Source organism: Eleutherodactylus coqui, chromosome 5 (genome assembly GCF_035609145.1).
Source record: "Eleutherodactylus coqui strain aEleCoq1 chromosome 5, aEleCoq1.hap1, whole genome shotgun sequence".
Taxonomy (NCBI): Eukaryota; Metazoa; Chordata; class Amphibia; order Anura; family Eleutherodactylidae; genus Eleutherodactylus; species Eleutherodactylus coqui.
In genome coordinates this window covers 68,719,905-68,734,105 of record NC_089841.1, presented here as the reverse complement: position 1 = coordinate 68,734,105, position 14,201 = coordinate 68,719,905, and the positions used below count along the sequence as shown (strand labels likewise).

Genomic DNA, 14,201 nt, shown 5'->3' with positions numbered 1-14,201 from the left:
ATTGTCATTCACCATGTCTCGAATTCCTAACACAATTACATTAACCAATCAAATCTCCCTTTAGAGCATCCAATGCATTATGTAGGAGTACTAAGTTGCTGAAACAAGTTTGTAGTTCTATTTCCAGGATGAAGGGTGTACTGTACAGCTAGATTGGGATGTGTTATTAGTGCTAGACCCAGTCATCAATTGGGGAATTATATTTATCTTGGATTCCTTTATGGAAAAAAGCTATGTTCTTTGTTGAGCCACAAGTCTACATCATACCTTTAACATCAATCATTGCTCCCTCACAATTTGGCTATGGCACTAGCTCAGTACTACAAAAAGGCCCAACTCTCTTTTGGTGGAAAGGGCCATTGCCTTATATAGTTTCTGCCACAAGGTCCATCTAAATAACTCTACAAACCTATGCCTACGTATTCTTATGCTGCCATGGAGCAATAACCATGTAACTCCTCACCAATAATGGCATCTGAGGCTGCAACACCTCAGCACCATGTTAGTTGAGCATAGTCATTACACTGGAGAACCACAAAGACATTGTAAATGATCAGTAATCAAGCACAGGATGTCAGAACAACAGAACTTTTGTCTTACTCTCTTGAGGACCCGCAGAGAATGGCCATGTGGCCAGAGGTCCTGCTACAGTACAGGTCCTCACAAATATACAATGCATGGAACTGGACTGTTTATCCAAATAGTGAATGCCAATCGCAACTTTTATAATGAAGAACATCCTTGGGAAGAACGCTCTCAAATGAACAATTGGACCATTGGCCGAAGAGTTAGAGGTGTTTCTGTAAAGATGCTCTGAAGCTGGTAATTGTGACTGACATTTGTCCTACAACAACCTACCACTGATGTCCTCAACTTTACAGACTGAGCTTTCCTTCGTAGAAGAAATGACATGTGGTTCCTTAAAGAGGTTGTCCTTTTTTCGAAACTAATTCTCATATTAATTTTCTGGTCAAGAGATGAGGATCCCAAAGAGTGGCTACAAAGAGGATCTCTCACTCTGGAGGGCCTGCCATAATCTGTATTACATGAAAAAACCAATGATGTGAATGTGTACTGTACAATGCTTAATTCCCGTATGGTGGCATTATAGGAAAGTTCAACTCTAATTGTGAGGTTTCTACATAGATTTTAGTTGATTGTTGGAGGTCACAGAAGGAAGAAACTTTGTGATTAGCTTGTTGTAAAAGGACCCATCTAACAAGTAAAGATTGCTCGAAGCAGGCAAGCTTAATTTTCATGGTTTTACTGCCAAGACACGCCCGAAACATGTGACATTCCTCCTATATTTCTGCATTTGTATATGTCCATACATGAAGACTTTGTCTTTTTTCTTTCTATTGTACGTAAATTGTTTCCCTATTCTGTAGGATCTTTGATGGCCGAGTCTGTTGCCATGTTGAACTTCTATCCCAGTTTCCCAGCTGGACAGGAACAGACAAACTGTGGAGAGTTTATCTTTGTGGTGGACCGGTCTGGGAGTATGGAGTGTCCAATGAACTCAGAGCCAAATGCACCACAACGTATTCAAAGTGCTAAGGTCAGTGAGCTGATTCCAGGGGACCACTGGCAGAGTATCTACTTAGTAGCCATTTTGAATGCTTTATTATATAATTCACACACCTTATATACTAGAGGGGACATACAGTGTTCTATTCCTTTAATCTAACAAGTCACACAGTTTTCTTTCTGTTTCTTGTGCAGGAGACCCTGGTCCTTCTTTTGAAGAGTTTGCCTCTTGGTTGTTACTTTAATATCTTTGGATTTGGTTCAGATTTTGAATCTTTCTTCATGTGAGTTTAATATAATTGTTTTTGGTATCACATCTGTGCATGTATACATTTTTGTAAACTTTTTGGAGCAAGGTAAAGGTTAGATTGTACTTTTTATCACTTCTATACAATGACACTCATCATGGTAGCCTTTTATCATGAAAACTCCTCCCAATTGATCCTCCAACCATGGATTCTTGAGCCATAAGACAATATAGTGCTTATTATTTAACTCTGTTATTTAATTATTTAGCATTTTATTACTTTTTTGTGTTCTTCAGGGAGAGTAAGGAGTATACACAACAATCCATGGAAGAAGCTGTTACAAAGGTCAATGAGATGAAAGCCAACTTTGGAGGAACAGAAATCCTCAGACCGTTAAAGAAAATCTATGGTACTGCTGGAATGCCAGACCACCCAAGACAGGTTAGTCACTCAAAGAATCAGAACCTACTTTAGGTTTAATCTGTGAGTGCTGGAACCACTGTATTACACTCTGTCTACTCAATATCCAGGTATCTGTCCATGTTACATTTAATATGTGCTGCTTTACAGGAACCCAACAGGCAAGACGGTCCACTAGTATTTTCAAAAATGTATAACTTTGTGTCCTAGTGTCTATTCTTTATCACTTTAGGGTCTACGAACCATCCCATTCATGTACATTTACATTGTACACCAGTGATGGATGTGTTTGTCTAGATGGGAGATTGTCTTCTCAAAGAGGTGTTCTTTGGAAAGGTTTTACCATGTAGCAAGTGCATAAGAAGACCATAGATGCAGAATGGATTATGCACACTCGCTCAGCTCGCACTCTCATTTTTCTTATGATTTATATAGCACTTGGCTGTAGTAGTTCTACTCATACTCTGTTTGGAAATGTAGATTGATTTTGCCGTTCCGTGATAAGTTGGTACTTTTGTTTAAAATTTATGATCTTTTTAAGGTTTTTCTCTTCACGGATGGAGAGGTTGGAAACACAAAAGAAGTGGTCAATGAAGTCCAGAAAAATTCTAATACCCACCGGTAATATCAACAACCCTCTTATGTCATTGTTTCAATTTCATTGCATTTTCTCCCAACTTTCATTGCAACACTGAAGGGATTTTCCAAGTTGTAACATCTCTTTACAACACCTTCCCCATTGAGTAACCTAACAAATAGTGATATGCTCACCTCTCCCCGCTCCCGCTGTATCCAGCAGTGTTACATGATCCCCCGCTCTGGTCTGTGTTTACAGCTGCTGTCCTGCCCCTTTCACAGGGAGTCACAGGGGCTTCAACTAATAACAGAGCTTAGTGATCAATCGTGACCAAGTGACATGGTGAGTATATTACTAGTCATGTTACTCAATGGGGAAGGAGTTGTACCGAGATGTTATAACTTGGACAACCTCTTTAAGTTACCCGGGAATGTTTTTTTTTTTCTCAACTCTATGGACCCATAGCCTTAATCCCATCTCAAAGAAGCCTTGTAAAGTAGCTTAATAAGATGTTCCATATTTCTCAACCAGCATTATAGTCCCACAAAGATTTTGCTTTGACTGACCCACCATCAAGTATCTTTGTACAAGCAGAAATCCTACATTTTTTAACATAAAGATGACAGCTCCTGTGGATGCTGTCTTCCGACAAACACCTGACCAGGTCTACACTATTATTCATCTTGCTGCTTGCTTCCCTGCTGTAATCACCATATAGTTCCTAGTGTTCAACCCTGGTGGTGGATAGGTTGATTAAATGGTTGATTCTAGAGATGTACATTATAACTATAATGGCCCATGCATCTTTCTCTAGTGAAACAATACATGACAAATCAATGGATAATGTAGTGTATCATCCATAAAGGCCCATTGATTTTATACAGCTTCCATAGTGTTTCATAGTTGCTCTTAATAGCTCTTTATTAATATTTATGGTCCTTCAATGGTGAATGAAGTGAACTATGTCCAGAGGCCAGTTACCTGGCAACTAAAACTACAAGAAATTGGGCCAAATACAGGCTGATAAGCTAACATTGCTCTTGGTTGATCATGGTTTTAAGGTCCGAGTGGAGCACAAACACTAAAATAGCTGAAAAGTGATTGATAAATTCATGATCATCACCATCATACACTTTGCATTGCATTTTACAATAACATACATAAAGTTCGTAGGTAAATTCATTTTTATACGGGTCAATTATATGATTTATTACATTGTGACTTTCATATTCTTGATTTCTTGGTAGATGCTTCACATTTGGCATTGGTGAAGGAGCCTCCACATCCCTCATCAAGGGCATGGCCAGAGCAGGAAGTGGAATATTTGAGTTCATCACTGGCAAAGACAGAATGCAGACCAAGGTGAGTGTTGTTCTTCTCTGTTGGACTCTTTCCTCCTTGACTTTCTGGTCTTGTTGTCATTAGCATGTGCACTGTGTCAGGTCCCAGTGAGGATTGTATCTGATACAAGAGGCATCTATTCAGTATGTGTTCACATATGCCCTTTTACTGATGAACTTCCCAATAATAAGAAATATGGTTGTACAGATTAACCCAACCAATAAAGCGGTAATGACATTTTGGATATGGAAGTCGAATTGTTTTAAGAAATAAATTACAAAACTTTTTTTCTTCTACTAGGTTCTTCGGGCTCTGAAATGTTCCTTACAGCCCATTGTGAAGAATGTCTCACTGACTTGGTCCCTTCCTTCTGGCATGGAAGCTATTCTTCTGTCTAAAGTCCCTACTGCTATCTTCCAGGGTCAAAAGTCTATTATCTATGCCCAACTGAAAGGAAAGGTAGGTAATATCAAGTGCAGACCCCAAACACTCCACTCATAAAACCTCACAGTTACTTATCCTAACTGGTGTCAAATATAAAACTATTGTCCAAATAAAACTATCTCCATATTAAGTGTTGACCCTTATTTTAGACAAAATGCCAGTACAGGAGTGTATCCATGCCCAAAGACCCCTAAGCCTCGTCTTTACTCTTTATATTGTTTGGGCCTATAAATAGTATTCACAGCCTCTTGTCACCATTGGTAAGTCATTAAAGCTTACCTTTCCATTTCCTAGGTGGAGACTGAAGCGGAGGGTGAAGTTTGCCTGCAGTACAATTTTAAGGATGAACTTTTGAAAAACCCCATTTGTTTTCCTCTCAAAGTTGAGAAGATTGAAAGGTAATTCATTTATATGCTACAATTCACAGGAACGGAGAAGAAACCTACAGAGTAATGGGGCAAAACAGCGTGAAAATTAACAACCTGACTTACAAATTTAACATCCCCCCTGTGTTCGGCTAGGGGTGTTAAGGGTGTCGGTAATACCGTATTACAGCTCTCAACTCTTCATGCATTTGATCACACAGTGCCTCCATCCGAACCTTCTGCGAACTTGTGAACATGGTGCGGGTTAGACTCCTTCACTTGTGGTCGATTTGGGAAACTCCTAAAGCCTATCTGAAGTTTTTAGTATAATGATTGTGGCCAATAAAAACAAACCGTAACTCTATGGTTTCACCTCTTCTTGGCAAATGTACTAACAGATGAAAACAGTTTGGCGAGTTATGTAACATTCACCATGTGCATAAGATAAACTGTAAGCTCATATAAAAACGTCTGATAACCTGAACTGTATACAGTGGACCTTATCTGCTTCACACAATCAGTTATAAAGGGTTCTGGAGGATCCCTGGCTTCGTTAAGGTTGGTTTAGTCCATAAATTTCTATAGAATATTTTATGGTTAAATTTAAAGGAGTTTTCTCATTTTTAAGAATTGATTCACAAGCACTCTGTCCTTCCTGGTTGCTGCTGGCCAGGACCTGTGACTGCTGCTATGGCCAATTACTGGCCATAGCAATGACCCATCGCCAGTGATTTCCTGCAGCAGCTACATCTCCTGGTTATCAGCAGCCAGGAAGGACTTAGTGGTTGTGAAGCAATTTTATGTAATGGGAAAACTCCTTTAATCTAGATCTGGCTAAGGCACCAAGGAATAACTAACTTCTATTCTGCTACTCTAGGAAGGTTTTCTTTAGATTGCAATATCTTTCCTTCACAGATATAAGAACCTGTATATAGTGTAATTGTATATAGTTTAACAAGAGTGCATCTAATAACTGACAGTTGAGATCTCCGTTTCTTAGCAGTCTCCTCCGACACACAGGACCCATTCAGACCCTTTACCAAGTCTCGTAACAAATTGTGGTTCAAAGTTAGAATCCTCTCCAGAAGAAGAAGATAACCATGCACAGACAGCTGTTTCAAGGGATTGCCCCTCATAGTGTGCAGAAGGTTTCTAATTTGGCTAGTGAGAGGCCTGTAGAATGTGGGTCAGGAGATGTATTGGCTTTGGCTCACAATTCCCAACCACTATTACAAGGCTTGTTAAAAGGTCTGACATTGACTTGCAGGAATGCTGCCTTTCAATAGGTAGTGCTGTAGAGGTATTGTTCTATCCTCTCATTTGCATATTTCCAAGAGGAGCATGGTCTTATAAATCTTCTCACACCTTCTAGTTGCACTCCCTAGGGAAAAACGATACCCTTCCTGAGCCATGTCATAGGCCTCTCACTAGCCAAGTCAGAAACCTGCCGCACACTGATGAGGGGTAATCACCTCGAAACAGCTGTCTGTGCATGGTTATCTTCTCCATCAGTAGAAAACTCTGGCATTGGCTCACAATTCCCAGTTATTGTTATAAGGCCTGTTAAAAAGTCTGACATTGACTAGTAGTAATGCTACCTTCCAATAGTTGGTGTTTTATAGGTATTATTCCATCTTCTCATTGACAACAAATCAAAGTACAGATCTACCCATTTTCTAACTCCCTTTCTTCTCCCAGACCCACCATCCACAGACTGGCAGCCAAGTGTCTAATCTCTGAGCTGGAAAGTGGAAATGACTCAAAGTCTGAGGAAGTGAAGAAGAAAATCCTGGAGACTAGTCTGCAGTCTACAGTTATCTCCTCGCTCACTGCTTTTGTAGCTGTTAATAAGGACACCAAGACTCCAGTGGAAGGTCCTCCAATCCAAAGAGACATCCCCGCTCCAGGTACTGATCTCTTTACTGTCTGATTTACACCAGGATCTGTAGTAATGATGCCATGTAAAAATATCAATTATAACATACAGTAAATCTTCATATAATATGATGGCATGGTGCTAGCAGAGTATAAGAGCAGTTTTGGTCAAAATTGAGTTAATGGCACTACTGGTCTAGTCTTGAAGACCTCTATGCATATGTGTGAGAAACATTTCATTATGGCTGCCATCAGCAGGACCCCTTCCAGGTACAGTGGGGAAAAAAAATATTTAGTCAGATACCAATTGTACACGTTCTCCCACTTAAAAAGATGAGAGAGGCCTGTAACTGACATCATAGGTAGACCTCGACTATGAGAAACAACATGAGAAAACACATCCAGAAAGTCACATTGTCTGATTTTTAACAAATTTATATACAAATTATGGTGGAAAATAAGTATTTGGTCAATAACAAATGTTCATCTCAATACTTTATTATATATCCTTTACTGGCAATGACAGAGTTCAAACGTTTTCTGTAAGTCCTCACAAGGTTGGCACACACTGTTGCTGGTATGTTGGCCCATTCCTCCATGCAGATCTCCTCAAGAGCAGTGATGTTTTGGGGCTGTCGCTGGGCAACACGGACTTTCAATTCCCTCCAAAGGTTTGCTATAGGGTTGAGATCTGGAGACTGGCTGGGCCACCCCAGGACCTTGAAATGCTTCTTACGAAGCCACTCCTTTGTTGCCCTGGCGGTGTGCTTGGGATCATTGTCATGCTGAAAGACCCAGCCACATGTCATCTTCAGTGCCCTTGCTGATGGAAGGAGGTTTGCACTCAAAATCTCACGATACATGGCCCCATTAATTCTTTCATGTAAACGGATCAGTCGTCCTGGTCCCTTTGCAGAGAAACAGCCCCAAAGCATGATGTTGCCACCCCCATGCTTCACAGTAGGTATGGTGTTCTTTGGATGCAACTCAGCATTCTTTCTCCTCCAAACACAACGAGTTGTGTTTCTACCAAACAGTTCTACTTTGGTTTCATCTGACCATATGACATTCTCCCAATACTCTTCTGGATCATCCAAATGCTCTCTAGCAAACTTCAGTCAGCCCCGGACATGTACTGGCTGAAGCAGGGGGAAACGTCTGGCACTGCAGGATCTGAGGCCCTGGCTGCGTAGTGTGTTACTGATGGTAGCCTTTGTTACGTTGGTCCCAGCTCTCTGCAGGTCATTCCCTAGGTTCCCCCGTGTCGTTCTGGGATTTTTGCTCACCGTTCTTGTGATCATTTTGACCCCGCGGGGTGAGATCTTGCATAGAGCCCCAATCGAGAGAGATTATCAGTGGTCTTGTATCTCTTCCATTTTCTAATTATTGCTCCCACAGTTGATTTCTTCATACTAAGCTGCTTGCCTATTGCAGATTCAGTCTTCCCAGTCTGGTGCAGGGCTACAATTTTGTTTCTGGTGTCCTTCGACAGCTCTTTGGCCTTCACCATAGTGGAGTTTGGAGTGTGACTGCTTGAGGTTGTGGACAGGTGTCTTTTATACTGATAACAAGGTCAAGCAGGGGCCATTACTACAGGTAATGAGTGGATGACAGAGGAGCATCTTAAAGAAGTAGTTACAGGTCTCTGAGAACCAGAAATCTTGCTTGTTTGTAGGTGACCAAATACTTATTTTCCACCATAATTTGCAAATAAATTTGTTAACATTCAGACAATGTGATTTTCTGGATGTGTTTTCTCATGTTGTCTCTCATAGTTGAAGTCTACCTATGATGTCAATTACAGGCCTCTCTCATCTTTTTAAGTGGGAGAACTTGTACAATTGGTATCTGACTAAATACTTTTTTCCCCACTGGTAAGTGCATTCTCCAGTGGTGGCAGGTGGGAAGAACTGGATAAGTGCCACATTCGAAACGAAAATATTTGAAAGTTTCATGGCATTTTTGTGGACTCTTAGTCATTGTTTTAAGCAAGTAATGAACTAAGTAATTAGAACAGCAGAATAAATTTCCAACTTCCTGATTTTGCATGCTCATCTAAACTTTCAAGCTTCATTTTCTCAAAACTGCTTTTAGGCCCAATGTCCACGGGCAGATATGAATTGCGGAATCCATATCTGCCTGTGGACATTGGGCCTAAGTTCAATAGGGAACCATGGGCATCCGCAATTCAATTTACACATGCGGAAAACAAATCGCAGCATGCTCCATTTTAGTGCAGTTCCCACAAGGACAGCTTCCATTGAAGTCAATGGAAGCCGTCTGATGCACAGCTGGTGCTTCCACACACATCTGCAGTACAGAAAAAAGAAGACCCGAGCAGGTAAGCAGGGTCCTTGGCCACGGGCAGGGTTGGATTCTGCTGCGGGCTCCTGAATCCAACCCGCCCGTGGACATGAGGCCTAATTATATTGCTGTGTCAGGCAGCCAGCATATTACCAGTTAGCTCACCAGTTTACATGTCATCTGCGTATAGCTTCAGTATTTTTGGCATATATATTAACCTTTCTCCTGATTATCCAATGCTCTTGCTTTAGGGAAACCCAAGCTTTTCTATTTAGTATCTGAGCCTGTATACTGAGTTTTCTTAATCTGAAATAGCCTAAAAGTGATCTAGAGTTTAGCTATTTCATTTACTTTAGGGCATCTATCTTAAGGCCCATTTGGACTGAACGATTACAACTTCATTAAGAGTTGTTCAAAACCCCGAGCTCCCGTGGGGTTTTGAAGATTAGTCCTCCTGTGAAAATGCATGCAGAGACTGAACGACTGAGCGAGAGTTGTTCAGTTGTTCAGTTTCTGCATGCTGAAAACTGAACAACTAGTCATGCAGTGTAAACAGCAGCCGTTCAGTTCTGAACGGCTTCCTGATAACAATGAACGGAGATGGGCGGGTGGAGAGAACTCTCCAGCCGCCCGCTTCATGCTGGCCGTTCTCTATACCAGCGATACTCACTCCTGTGTAACAGCACAGGAGAAAACATAAGGTCTCCCTCACACAGGAATGCAGCAAACTGTTGCGTTTTAAATAGAGGGGCCTTGCCACGTTTTACTTTCATTTTCGGCTAACTCTGGCACATGGCACTCCTCATTATTGGTGAGGAGTGCTAAACACTTAAAAATAAGACAGGCACCACTTGAAAATCGCAGCGCTTATTCGAGTGGCTGTTTGCGGCTGTGTGAGAGGCTTCACTGAAAACAATGGGAGCCCCTCACAGCATTTAGTGCTGCACTGAAAACGCAGCACTAAGAGCTGTAAAAAGCGGTGCGTGTGAGGGAGGCCTAACTGGGAAGCTCTGTCAGGCATCGTTTGTCCCGTGTAAATGGGGCTTAAGGCTGAATTAGCTTCTCTTTCTTGTTCCTGAGCCCTTATACAGAGTTTTCTTCACCCTCAAGCTGTTATATCATGCTTGTGTGAGATCATCTAGAACCGTGATGGTGAACTTATGACACGCGTGTCAGCACTTACACGCGTAGCCATTTTCGCTGACACGTGGCTGCATACAGAGAAGCATGGGGCTGCATGCCGAGAACCAAGAAGGATGTTTCATCCTCGGCTCCTGCATGACCAGGTCTGTAGGCCAAAACAACAGAACTCCGGCACAGAGCGTCTAGTTCTCGGACTTCCGGTTAGGCCGCTGACCTCACTTTCGGTCGGCGGAGCAGGGAGCTGACACACCAAGCTGAAAGGTTGCCCATCACTGATCTAGATCTAGATAACATGTTCTCTCATGTAGATTGACGGACATGTTTTCTCAACTAGTACTTGGAGGTTCACAGACAGTGTTTCTCCTGCCAATTTAGTCTGCGGTTACGCTTTTTATCAGCACACTAACCATCTTATATTTGGTTGTTTATGGTCCCTTGTGTCTGACTGATGGGTTAATCTGGTTTATGACTAACTGTTCAGGGATCACCAGCTCCATTATCCCTGACATCTTAGTTGTATAGTGTATTTTGTATATTTGTTGTATTTTTTGGTATCAGCCCTTGGTTTTAAACTTCTCTTATTAAAGGTTATTTTTTAGGGGTGTCTCCAGTGAATTTCTACTATGAGACTGCCGCTGAATATTCTGCCATTTTTTTACTTAGCTTTCCTTCTATTTTCCCAGGTTTCATGCAATTCTCTGCAAGAGCTTATCGTTCAGCACCTATGGCCTGTAATGCTGGTAGCCCACGGCCAAAAATGCTCATGGGTGAGTTGTCATTTCTTCAAACTGTTTTCTGGATTGCCTATATCACAGGCATCTACCATGGTGCCCGGACACGGATATTGAGTGATGACTGTTGTTCAGCCTGCTACATTTGTAATTTATTATCAAGAAGCTACACCAAAATGTCTGAAAATGATGAGAAAATAGTGTAGCGGTGGGTTTCACTATTTATATAAGCAGTATTCTCAGCATCGCAGGGCAGGGATGCACCTACCTTTTCTGCTGCCTGAACAGTGACATGGCATTGCACCACTATAAGGTAGTCATAAGGGATGTGGAACATCCACAGATAGCAAAGAAAAAACTGTATAACTTGTATGTTCATATGTTAAGGAAATCTGTATAATACAAGTGTATAGGATAACAATTCACAGAGCGCAGAATAGTCTAGATAAAGTAGAAGCCCTTCACAGGGACACCCTAAGCCATTTCTGATTATTAGGAGGTAACTCTGGGCAGAAAGTTCTTTCCACATTATTAAAAATCACTGTTGATATTCTTTATTAGAAAAAGCCCTAAAAACATACACACTAGGGCTAGAACGACTGGGGTGAAGATCCGTGGAGGACTTTCAAACCCCAGCAACAAACAAGCGTGTACAGAAAACTCAGACGCATGTAGTAGGAAAGACTTAGCTCTCAGCTAAGGTCATCCGGGCAAGGACCTATAACGTGGGTTACATAGATGGACCCCCTATGCACCCAGTATCCCTAATTTAGTGAACGAGTGTGGTTAGGATCCTATCAATTTAATGAATGAGATGTCAACTAAATTATGCAGCCCTTTTAGCTCTATGCGTTTCACTGTCAGTTTGGCGGATCATCAGGAGGTATGGGAGCGTAGGTCAAGGCAGACTAAAGAGAGTTGCAATTGGAACATCAGATCTAAGCAGCCGTATATTATGCAGTTGCAAGCATGGCAAATGAAGGTACAATCACCAACTTCACTATCGGATCTCCAGCCTGTACTCAACAGTGATATACTGTTAGTTCCCCAATAGAAGGAGCTTAGAGTAGATAACCGGGGAAGTAAAGTTTTTCTTTAGGCCTCCTTCCCATGGACGGATTTCCGCCGCGTAATTCACGGCGGAAATCCGCTACGTTGCCCGCAGCTATTAGTTTCTATTGAACTTAATAGCTCAGGGCTCACGGTGCGGAATTCCACCCGTCCTCACCCGCGGCATGCTCTATTTGCCGCGGGTGTACGCGCGGATGGCTTCCATTGCAGTCAATGGAAGCCGTCCGTTCACGCTATCTTCCGCTGTAGCACAGCGGAAGATAGCGTGAAATCGCCTCTCCGCCTACCGCCGCGTCATATGACACGGCCGGCCGCGTCATGTGAAGCTGTGGGCGTGTCATGTGATGTGGCCGGCGTGTCACATGACGCTGCGGCGCGTCACGTCGAAGCGTCATGCGGGAGCGAGGACGCCGGATCCGCAGGTAAGTATGGGGTCTCTGGGGGGCGGCCGGCCTTAGAAGGACTTCATTGCTAAAATTCCACCCTCAGGACAGTAAATAGATGACTATATAAGTGTAAACACTGCCTGTAAGTGTCAACAGTCTGACCCCTTGTTCAGCATAATCCTGGAAAACCCCTCCCCCCCTGAAGAGATCCTATCTAGTGTATAGGATATATACAAATTCTGATCATATGCTGCGTAAAATGTGTAGTACAATATATTACTTACATGTAGATGAATTACCCACCTACACTCACTCCATTAAACTTATCCATTATAGACCTATGTGCACACTCGGCATTAAATGTGTGCAGTCCATTACAGAGTGCACTGAAAGAATCACAGTACATAAATATGGTACCACAACTAAGCTCAGTATATAAATACGGTATGTGAAGCAAGCACAATAAATAAATATTAAACTAGAACCTAAGTTCAGTAAATGCTGTTCCAGACCCAGCATAGTAAATAAATATGGTACAAGAACAAAGCACAGTACATAAATACTGAATTAAATTCAGCTCCAGGAATAAGTCCGGTAAATAAATATTGCACCAGAACCAGGCTGAGCATGTGTATACAACAACAGAAACAAGCTATAGAGCTATATGCAGTGCATGAATATGGTAACAGAACTAAGCTTAATACATACATACAGTAACAGAACACAGCACAATGAATAAATTTGGTACCAAAACCAACCTCAGTACATGTAATGAGAGATCCAAGCTCCGTACATGTATACAGGATCAGAAATAAGGTGAATACATAAATACAATACTAGACCCACGTACAGTACATATATATGGTAGTAGAACCACATCTCCACGGGTCACTGCAGTACATAGCTCTTATTTTTTACAGATTCACCACTTTTACCCTCAGACACTGGCTGTACAGAGATCAGGCACACTTACAATACACTATCTTTCAGAATCTGGGACAAGGCTTGTGTCCAGCTGTCAGTCACTCTTTAATCACAGTCTGTTTAACCTGCACATTGAAGTCACTGTTCTCCTAAGAATTGCTCATTGAAGTGAATGGGAACTTTGTGTATATTTCCAAGCCGGGCCACTACAGTGGGATGAGGCGGACATCAACTACACTCACTAGACCAGTGACCCAGCACACAACAGACTATCAGGGATTCTACTATTGATGGTCTAACCTAAGGATAGGCCATCAAGACAACCTTTTTAAAATCCAATCCTAGAGCAAAGAGTTCAGCTTCTGCTCCTGTGAGGGACGCCCTCAGCCCACTCTGATTATTAGGAGGTAACTCTGGGCAGAAAGTTCTTTCCACATTGTTATGTTTTGGGTTTTTTTAATTGAATCTTTAGCACTTTGGCACGGATACCTTTCTTTGTGAGCTTAGATCATGGCCTTAATGTGTCATTTTAATAATATGGATGCAAGGATGAGCGACGCTCAAAGATGAACACGAGATGACTTTCACTGATGCAATGATTTACACAGAATCAGTAGAGGAGCAGTCATATTTAGAGATGAGTGAGTACCAAAATGCTCGGGTGCTCGTTATTCGAGTCGAGCTTTTCGATATATTCGAAAGCTCTATCCGAGTAACGAACCCCATAGAAGTCAATGGGAGGCTCGAGCATTTTTGTATTGGACCTGCCGGGTGACGGGTTTTTTTCCCCCTCTCTCTCCCCCCCCCCCCCCATTCCCCCACAGCCAGCCACATACTGCTGTGGA

General features: G+C 42.0%; 1 protein-coding gene across 5 annotated transcripts in view; it reads left to right on the top strand.

The window, feature by feature from the left end:
* The window catches only part of LOC136627521 (von Willebrand factor A domain-containing protein 5A-like), a 69,253-nt gene that overhangs the window by 34,187 nt on the left and 20,865 nt on the right, over positions 1 to 14,201 (top strand). For all 5 annotated transcript variants that reach the window (XM_066602702.1, XM_066602704.1, XM_066602703.1 and 2 more), the window contains exons 7-15: positions 1,389 to 1,558; positions 1,723 to 1,811; positions 2,072 to 2,216; positions 2,737 to 2,816; positions 4,020 to 4,134; positions 4,414 to 4,572; positions 4,852 to 4,955; positions 6,621 to 6,829; positions 10,928 to 11,011. In XM_066602702.1, coding sequence (XP_066458799.1) covers positions 1,389 to 1,558; positions 1,723 to 1,811; positions 2,072 to 2,216; positions 2,737 to 2,816; positions 4,020 to 4,134; positions 4,414 to 4,572; positions 4,852 to 4,955; positions 6,621 to 6,829; positions 10,928 to 11,011 — 1,155 coding nt within the window. The remainder of the gene's footprint in view (positions 1 to 1,388; positions 1,559 to 1,722; positions 1,812 to 2,071; positions 2,217 to 2,736; positions 2,817 to 4,019; positions 4,135 to 4,413; positions 4,573 to 4,851; positions 4,956 to 6,620; positions 6,830 to 10,927; positions 11,012 to 14,201) is intronic.